The sequence below is a fragment of the Entamoeba histolytica genome, genomic scaffold (assembly GCF_000208925.1).
Source record: "Entamoeba histolytica HM-1:IMSS scf_1104750517659 genomic scaffold, whole genome shotgun sequence".
In the NCBI taxonomy this organism is placed as follows: Eukaryota; Evosea; order Mastigamoebida; family Endamoebidae; genus Entamoeba; species Entamoeba histolytica.
Window position 1 is genome coordinate 1 of NW_001915268.1, and position 9,602 is coordinate 9,602.

Sequence of the window (9,602 nt, forward strand, 5' to 3'; positions counted from 1 at the left end):
ATATTTAAGAATGAAAATATTGATTTATTCAATATTTTATTCAACATAAAATCAATAAAACATATAATTTGATAATACACAAATGAAATAATAAAGAAATATACAATACTCAAGAATTAATAAAAAAGAAATAAAAAGAATAAATGAATATAAAAATGATAAATAATAGAAGAAAGAAATAGAAAAAGAACGAAAACAAATAATATAAAAAGAATATAAATATATAAAAGAATAAAAAGAAAGTAGAAGAAGAATATAAAAATAATAAATCACAAAGATGTAATAAAATAAGAAAAGAAGAAATAAAAAGTGTAATTTTAATGTAAAAATTAGAAATATTCAATAAAAGTGTCTAATTTAATGATGTAAAATGATTAACAATATTTTATTATTGAAAAATATTTTACTCTTTTTTATGTTTATTATTTATATGTATAATTTCAACATGATGTTTATTATATATTCAATCATATGTGTTATGTTATTATAACATATAATAAAATATAAAATATAAATGAAAATGATATGAATATATGATATAGAATATAAAAACAAAAGAATAATAAGAATAAATGATAAATAAAACGAGAAATGATAATAAATGATATAATAATAAAATCAAAGTATAAAAGATAAAATTAATATTAATATAAATCAAATAAATATAAATATAAAATGAAAATAGATATAAATGATAATAATATAAAAATGATAATAATATAAAAATGATAAAGATGAATAAACAAATACATCTAAATAGAAAAGAATATAAAGAAGAAAATCTAAATAATATAAACATAAAAATCATAAAATAAGAAGAATATAATAATATATAGATAATAAGAAGAATACAATGATATAAATAATATAAACAGAGAAATAAATATATAAAAATACGATAGATAAATAACATATAAAGAAAAGAATAAAAAGAATAAAAATAATTAAATATGAATAATCAAATCATCTATTTCATTAATATTTCATACAAAATGAATAGAAATGATTATAAAATATAAACATAAATATTTATATATTCTGTATTTATCATACTTTTTATTTTATGAGCAAAATATAATAAATGGAAAATTCTATGGATGCAAATTTTTTTGCATCTTTTTTCATTTTTGTAAATTATTTAGATGCATTTTTTCTTTGCTAATTTTCGTACCCGGTCCATAATAATTTTGTTCTTGTAATGTCATAGCTTTAATAATTGTATTAATTTGAAATGCTCCACCTGGATAATAGACTTGTTGTTGTAAGTGAGTACTTGAATTAATCATATTAATTACTTTATTTATATCTTTGTCATCAGCAGTGTCTTGATCAATATTGGAACGAATATATGTTGGAAACCATGTAGTACTAACAATAGGAAAATTTAATCCTATTTCTTCTACATTTATTTCACCTATTGAGAGACTAATCAATGCTTTAAATATTTTAACTCTTTTAAAACAATTACAGAATGATTTATAATTTGTGTTATTGAAGAGTAAATCAAAAAGAGAAGTTGTATATACACCTATTCCTTTATTTAGTTTAACTTCAATTGGGGTATTAAATACAAATTCTACTTCATGTGTATTATTAGGACAGTTATTTCTAGAACGGATCATTTGAATATAAAGATGAACTGATTAATTCATAATATGAGTGCAGACTCCAGTGATTCTAATCACTCGTCTAAATGTACAGAAGGGGTGTTTAAAGAAAGTACATGGAATATTATCCGTAAAATAGTCATGCTTCTATTATCATGTATATTATTAATAGCGAGTTGTTTCTTTGCATTTTTTGAAAGTAGAAGACAAGGAGATGTCATGAATGCAGTAGAAGAAGTATTAGAAGTAGTAAAAACTTTAATTCCTAATTAACTTTTTATTTTAATGTGTTTGGTTAAGAAGAGAAAACAACGATTAAATCTTCATAAAAGAAGATATGGTTCATATGGATCTATACGATTTAATTATGATGGAATACGAAGAAGTAATCAACAGAAATATCATCCTTTTAGTATTTCTAACAGAACTAATCCACTAAGTATTCGTCCTTTTGATAATTCTAGGAGAGTTGATAGTTCAAAATATAAACCATTTAGTACTTCTAAGTATGATGGTGGGAAAATATTTGATAAAGAAAAAATAAAGAAGTATATTCCATCTTTACCAAATGTAAAGAAAGTAATTGATTCTGAAGATTTACAAAGTAAAGTAAAAGGTGTTATTGATGTAGTTGATAATTTTATTGAAGAGAAGAAACCAGTAACAATTATTAAAGATTTTATAAAAGATAAATTTTGGGAAATGACAGATGGTAAGAGTCTTTTTGATCCATCTGCTCGTTTAGATGTTTCATTGATTCGAGGGATTGTTGATGGATATAAAAAATATGGTTCGAGATATTTTACTGATATTGCAAAAGCTTTTGGTGTTTCTTCCATTTTTAATATTAAAGAATTCAAAGAGTTTAATGAGGCAATAAAAGGAAACAATTTATATAAATATTTGGAAAAGAGATACAAACAAGGAGATTTATTTGAGAAGAATACTGCACTTGAATTAATTAAGATGGCAATTCAGAATAGACCTGAAATTGTTGATAAATATATATTTCTACTATTTTTGGAGAGAAAGAATTAGCTTTGTATTATCTTACTCATCCTGAGGATATAAATTTGACATTACCCGTTTTGTATAAAGGAAAAGTTATTCGTGTTAACGGAAATTGTTTTAAAACAACACCAGAAGGGGAAAGATGTTTAGATTCATCAATTGTAGATCAAATGTCTGGTGTTCTTGCTCCTTTGGCTATACAAAAGTATTTGGATGCTATTAAACCGATTAGTGATATTGTTGTTGATAAATTAAATGATTTGACTAATCAACACAAATTAATGGATGATGATTTAGACCAATTGAATTTTAGTCAACAATATATTAGAAGTGTATTACCTCCTGAATTATGGAAGAGAATCGAGAATGTAGCATTTGAACCAAATGTTATGAGAAGATATGAAAGTTTGCAATATATTCCAGTACCAGAAGCTATTAGTACACATTCTTCTGATGATTATTATCATAAAATTCATATTGGTGCAAGAACAAATAGAAGTGATAATAAAGGTACTATCTTTAAACCATCTGATTTTGAAAGAAGAGGATTACATCAATATTTACATAAACAACCTCATTTTAATAAAGTACAAAGCGGACAAGAGAGATTTGAAGTAATGAAGAATGTTTATAAACAATTAAAACAATGGGGAATAAGTGATGATCGTACTGATTATGAAAAGGTATTACTTAGAGTATCACCTGATGATGATAAAATTAATCATTTTAAAACAATAAATGGAACAGTTAAATTTTATAATAAATAATTAATTATCTTCTTTCTTTGGTTTACTTTCTTCTTCTTTCTTTTTATCTTTTAATACAAATTTAGTTTTGTATTCTTTTTTAGCTACTTCTGGTGTTTTTACTTTTTTAATCTGTGGTTTATCCCACATTAAGCCTTTCTTTCTGGCTATTCTATACACCAAGCTCCAATAATGTTTTTTTAATCCTTTTAATTCTTCTTCCTTGGTGTATTCTTCTACAGAGTTTATTAGCTTGACCATTGTGTCTATGAGTTCATCTGCATCCATAGATACAAACTTACCCATAGCATGGTCAGCAATTAAGTCTTTAATGGTTGTCATGTATGAATGATTAAACAGTTCAAAATAAATAGTTTAAATATTCAATTTATCTCTTTTCAGAGTATAGTACTAGAACTCATACTCGTACTCATATTCTATTTCTGGTTCTTCTACTTCTTCTATATCTTCTTCTATTTCTTCTTCATCTTCATTTACATCAACGTTTTCGTCATTATGTTTAAAGTTATTCCAATATTTTTGTTGATCTTGTATTGTTAACTCTTTTGGAATGTCTTCAACTCTTAAATCTTCTTCTTCTTGTTCTATTATTGGTTTAATTTGTTCTGGTAGAATATTTTTGGAATCATTTTCTTCTTTCTTTTGTGTTGGTTTATAATTGTGTAATATATCTTTAGTAAGTAATCTATATCTTTTTTCTAATTCATCAACTTCACGTTTTCTGTTTTTAACGTCAGTGAAGAGTTCTTTATAATTAAATTTAGAATCAAACTTCTTAACTTCTTTGAGTTTTCGTTCTTTTTTGACAATAACTGGTTTTTTGATTCTTTTTTCTTCTTTTTCTTCTCTTTTCTCTTCTATTTTTTCATTTGGTAATGAATTATTCATTATTTCATTATTTTGAACTTCTTCTTTTTCGTTCAATGCTTCATTTTGTGGAATTTCTATTTTTGTTTCATTTATTGCTTCTTCTCTTTCTTGTTTCTCTTCTAATGGTAAGAACTGTTGTAATTCTTCTATTTTTATTCCTCGTTCAAAATCTCTCTTTTCTTGATATTCATTAGTATCTTCTAAATGATGTTTTCTTTTGGAATTATCTCTATTTTTATCTATCCATTCTTTAATAGTATTTCTATTCTCTCTTGGTGGTCTAGGTGGTATAATATTTCTATCTGGTTCTTTTTCATCTTTGTGTATTTCTATTTCTTCCATTTGTTTATCTTTTATTTCATCATAATCTATATTCTGTACTATTATATCATCTCCTCTTTCTTCTATTACAGGGATTGTATTATCTACTCCTTCTTCTTTTATTGCATTTTTTAAATTCTCATAATTGTTTTGTCTAATGTCATCTTGTATATCTTGTAACGCTTTTATTATTTCCTTTTTATTGTTAATATTTATTTTCATATCTTTTAATAATTCTATAGTATTATTATCATATGTATAAATATTATTTGGATTTTCTGGATCAACTATTGTTTGTAGAGGTAATTCATTTTCTTCTTCTTCGGTTTCTTGTTCTTTGTTTTCTTCAATGTGTTCTTCATCGATATGTATTTCTTTAGTATATTCTTCATAATCTGGATCATCAAATGCTGAATCTTCTGTTTTGTTAAATTCTTCATCTATTATGTCTGGTTTATTTACTCTGTCTGGTTCATTGTCTGGATCAAAATAAGTACTAGATTGATAGCTGTCTGGATGTAAATCTACATCTTCTTCTTCAAAATATTCATCTTCTCCATTATCTGGATCATAGTTATTATTCATTCCATTGTTAAATGAGTAATCATTATAATTATCATAATATTGGTCGTTATGAATACTTCCATAACTTCCCCATTTTCTTTTTAATGCATTTGGTCTATACCAATAGCTCATTTTAAAAATAAAAATAAAAGATAAACCAAAAAATTAGTTAATTAATTTCATCTCCATAACGAGGCCATCTTGATGCAAGTTCTTCATCATCTTCTATTGATGGCACTCTGAGTCTTTTTTCTGGTTCTGGTATAAAGTCATCTTCTGGTAATCTTAATGTTGCTTCAGGATTAATTATAGCTGGAAGTGGTTCTTGTAATTGGAATTCTGAGGAGCTATCTTCACTTCCATCTTCTTCTTTATCCGGCTGGATATCTTCTTCATCAAACATTTCTAATATGGCTGGATCTAAATCACCATATTGTTTCTTTAATTCTTCTATAGTTTTTCTAATTTCTTTTGGTCTTTCAAAGAGTGGTTCTCTTGAGTAAAGAACAGCCGTATTTTTTTCGAGCCATTCTAAGTCATCATTTTCTTTAGCTATTCTTTTCATCATGTCCCAGTTTTTGGTGTTCATTACTATTATAGTTGGCAAGCTAGTTACATTAACGTGGTCATATTTTATATTCATAGTGATTGTCTCTCCTCTTGTTGAAATGAGTGCTTTAAACTCGAACCACTGAACTTCTTTTAAATTTGCATCGTCGAACAGACGAATATCATAATTTTTATATTCATCATGACCATCAAACATGAAGTGTCCTCTAAACTCGTCCACTTTCATTCCTTTCAACAGGTCGTTTACAAATTCAGTTTTTCCTATTCTGGTATCTCCTAATAATACCAGAGTTTTTACTCTTTTTTGTTTTGATAATTTGACTCCCTGGAGCCAAGCTCTAGCATTTTTCACTAATATATTATCTTCTTTCCAGGGTCTAAGTTTTATGTTAATTCTGTTAGTTTGTTTATTATCGTGTTGTTCTCTCCATACATCTCTGAACTTCTTTACATTGTTTAAATACCAGGTCATGCTTGCCTGTCTCAATAACCCTTCCGCCTCTTTCAAATTTTCCAATGATAGTGCCTGTTCCACCAGGTTATTTCCCACTTTTCCTTTTATTGCTTCTTCTTTGCCAATTTCGTCAAAAGTAGATTCTGATCCGTGTTTCTTGTTTTGATTCTTTAGATATTTTATTATCGCTTGAAATGATCCATCAAATTTCTTATGTTCTGTGACTGGAGTAAAAAATAGTTTATATTCTATATTATTTATTTTAGCAACTGGTTTTTTATGAACCTTTGCTCTATCTTTTAATTTAAAGAATACATGAGCATGAGCATTCGTTCCCTTGGTATTACTTGCGGCCAAGTATTCTATTTCAGCCTTATTTGTTTCCGTGGAGCACCAATTTTCCACCATCTGCTTTAATATTGGAGTGGAGAGAGATGGATGGTTAGCATCGAAGTTCAATATGAGGAAGCCATGCATTGCATTAAAGGAATAGTATCTATCAAGTAAGCTACTCATTGTTCGATGTTATCAAATGATTTGTTGGACCTTTTTATTTAAATCTCCACGTGTTGTTTATTCATTGTCTGTTTATTTGATTGGTTAATTTATCTCTTTTTGTTATCTTTTCCGGATTGTTTTTGATATGAGGTAATGTATGAGGCAGAAAATGATTTTTAAACTAAAAAGAATAATAAAAATATAATTCAATTAATTTAGAAATGCCTCTTTAAGTGTCTGTTTGTCGTGTTGTTTACACGTTTTATTTGTTATTTAAACAATGGTACTTTTTATTTTATTCGATGTTCCCCCTCTTGTCTAGCATTGTGCAAGATATCGACGAAACCTGTAAAGGTCTCCTCGAGAGCGATAGTTTAGATTTGGACACCAAGTGTCTGATCTATTCTATCCTCTATTTTATGAGGAGGTTCGAGGAGACTCACTATAATTATAGTGATGTATTATTTTATTACCTTACAGGTTTCGTCGATTCTTGCACTAAGGATCAACGTTTTAATAAACTAGGAGGTTTATTAGAATTATTAGAGAATTTCCATTTCGTTAATGATTTGGAATAATTATTAATTTACTATTTTTATTTTATTTATTTTTTATTTAATAAACAAAATAATATTAAAAAAAATTAAATTAAATTATTTTAATTATCTTTTAGTACTCTTGGTTTCTTATTCAATTCTCTTGAAATGGCAACTCTTCTTCTTCTTTGCCTTTCAGTAGCCCTTATTTCAAAAGCCTGTAAAATATCGTCATAGCTGTTCTTGATATTAGAACTTATTTCATAAATGGAATTAACTAATTTAGCCTCTTCTTCCATTATCATATTAAATTTATCATCTTCTAAATAAAATTTCTGTTCCTTCTTAAAACAATCTACGAGGTAATCGCAGAAATCCTCTAAAGTGTCTAATTCAATAAAGTAAATTTTTAGACTAACTATATCTATATTTTCTATTTTCACATTTTCTATTCGGTCTTCGCTGTCCATCGTGGTATGTTATATTTCATTCTTTCTTGTAGTTTAAATATTTAGATGTCACAGGCATTCAGACAGATGGAGAGACAAAACAGACATTTTCTATTTTTATTTTATTATATTTTTATTATAAGTATAGTATAAAAGTCATTGATTACCTCATATACTACCTCATATCAGCCATTTAATTTGTTATTTAAACAGCATTAATATAGGTAGCATTCAATGCCTCCTAGAATGAAAAAGCCATTATTATCTTCTTTGATAAGGGAGATCGGCTTTATAGTTCAACAATTTCTTGACTCGGAAATATCCGAGTTTTGTCGAACATTTTTATACTCTTTAGTGTATTGGTTCCATATTTGGTTCCATAGATACAATATGAAGTATACCAAAAAGATGTTCGATTTGTTGAACTTTATTATAATTGATTTAAATGCAATGCTACTTAATAGTCAACGACTTGTTTCGTTGTTGACTTATATTTTACATCGCATTTATATTCTCGATATAAGACATCTTAATTGAATGCTTTTTATTCCTTTTTATTTTATTATTGTTTAATGTTTAAATAACAAATTATTTTATTTTTAAAAATTTGAATAACAAAAATAAATAACAAATTTTTAAAAAATTAAATTAAATTAAACTAGAGAGGTCTAGTTTTTCTCCTCTCTGGTTTTGTCTCTTCTTCTTTCTTTTTCTTCTCTAATCTATCTAATCTATCTTCTCTTTCTTTTCTTTTCTTTAATTCTTTCAATGCATTAATAAAGAGAATATTTCTCTTTTTGAATGCTTTAATTTCTTTTTCTATCTCTTCTATTGTTTCTATATTACCTTCAACTATACATTTGAAACAATATAATGGATCGATACCTAATGATAAATCATTCCCATTAACTAATATCTTGCACTCGTCTATTATTTTCTTCAAATCCATTTGAAGGCATATAATATCTGATATCTTCAAGTTTCTCTCTTCAACAACTGTTTCATCTTCACTACCACAGAAATACTTTCCGTTGTCATCTTTCACTGTACTGTACATTGATTATTGTAATGACTATATCTAGATGGTAGGGTCATTAAATATTAGTATAGTTTAATATTAAACTATAATATTTACTATACTCCTGTCAATGTCCTATTACATTGATGTTTCCCGTTTTATTAAGGAAACAGTTAGTATAATATTGTGGTACAATAATACAACACGTCATATGTCCTATCATCAAATTATAGTTAATTTATTAATAAATTAATCCATTCTATTTCTATTAATAGAATGCTATTACCATTAAATTGTGACATGCAGCTGACGTGGCAATTGTGGTTAGTATAATATTGTGGTACAATAATTATTATACAATTGCCACGTCATCAATATGCCACAATGAGTTATAAACCATTTATATTTAAAGTAGAGTATTATACAATTATAAGATGAATAAAATAGCACAAAGAATCAAAATTAGAATGAATATAAGAATCAGATAGAGAAAGATAAGACAAGAAATGAAATATGAAAAGAATGAGATAATATAGAGATGAAAGAAAAAGGATAAAGAAAAAGGAGAATAATATATAATAGAAATAAAAGAAGAAAAATGATAATAAAATGATAGAAGAAAAATAACAGAAAGAAAATAACAAACAAATAATGAATAATTAGAATGATAAAGATATATACAAATAAATGAAATAGTTTTATAAAAATAAATATAAAAGATGATAGAAGAAAATAAAAATCAAGAAGGAAGTAGAAAATGATATTAATTACAATAAAAAATATTATCATTTTCATTTATTAAATAAAATTGAAATATATATTTAATTTGTATTTATTTGTATTTATTTGATATTATTCTTTAACTCACATTTGATTGTTTTGTTCATGTTGTATTGATATTTATTTATTTTCTTATATTCTCTACATATTATTTCAT

At 25.8% G+C, this 9,602-nt stretch overlaps 5 protein-coding genes across 5 annotated transcripts; 1 reads left to right on the top strand and 4 right to left on the bottom strand.

Annotated features, from left to right (window-relative positions):
* Nucleotides 1-1,892: 1,892 nt before the first annotated feature.
* EHI_089420 (uncharacterized protein) lies at nucleotides 1,893-3,385 on the top strand (the record flags this gene model as incomplete). Its single annotated transcript, XM_001914235.1, has 2 exons — nucleotides 1,893-2,600; nucleotides 2,636-3,385. The coding sequence occupies 2 exons, from the start codon at nucleotides 1,893-1,895 to the stop codon at nucleotides 3,383-3,385; spliced, it is 1,458 nt and encodes a 485-aa protein (XP_001914270.1).
* A 390-nt stretch (nucleotides 3,386-3,775) lies between these two features.
* EHI_089430 (uncharacterized protein) lies at nucleotides 3,776-5,272 on the bottom strand (the record flags this gene model as incomplete). The annotated part of the gene is made up of 1 exon (XM_643138.1): nucleotides 3,776-5,272. One exon carries the CDS (start codon nucleotides 5,270-5,272, stop codon nucleotides 3,776-3,778), a length of 1,497 nt encoding a protein of 498 aa, XP_648230.1.
* Nucleotides 5,273-5,309: 37 nt separating this feature from the next.
* On the bottom strand, nucleotides 5,310-6,572 carry EHI_089440 (uncharacterized protein; the record flags this gene model as incomplete). Its single annotated transcript, XM_001914236.1, has 1 exon — nucleotides 5,310-6,572. One exon carries the CDS (start codon nucleotides 6,570-6,572, stop codon nucleotides 5,310-5,312), a length of 1,263 nt encoding a protein of 420 aa, XP_001914271.1.
* Nucleotides 6,573-7,320: 748 nt separating this feature from the next.
* EHI_089450 (uncharacterized protein) lies at nucleotides 7,321-7,668 on the bottom strand (the record flags this gene model as incomplete). Its single annotated transcript, XM_643139.1, has 1 exon — nucleotides 7,321-7,668. The coding sequence occupies one exon, from the start codon at nucleotides 7,666-7,668 to the stop codon at nucleotides 7,321-7,323; it is 348 nt and encodes a 115-aa protein (XP_648231.1).
* Nucleotides 7,669-8,305: 637 nt separating this feature from the next.
* EHI_089460 (uncharacterized protein) lies at nucleotides 8,306-8,704 on the bottom strand (the record flags this gene model as incomplete). The annotated part of the gene is made up of 1 exon (XM_643140.1): nucleotides 8,306-8,704. One exon carries the CDS (start codon nucleotides 8,702-8,704, stop codon nucleotides 8,306-8,308), a length of 399 nt encoding a protein of 132 aa, XP_648232.1.
* Nucleotides 8,705-9,602: the final 898 nt, after the last annotated feature.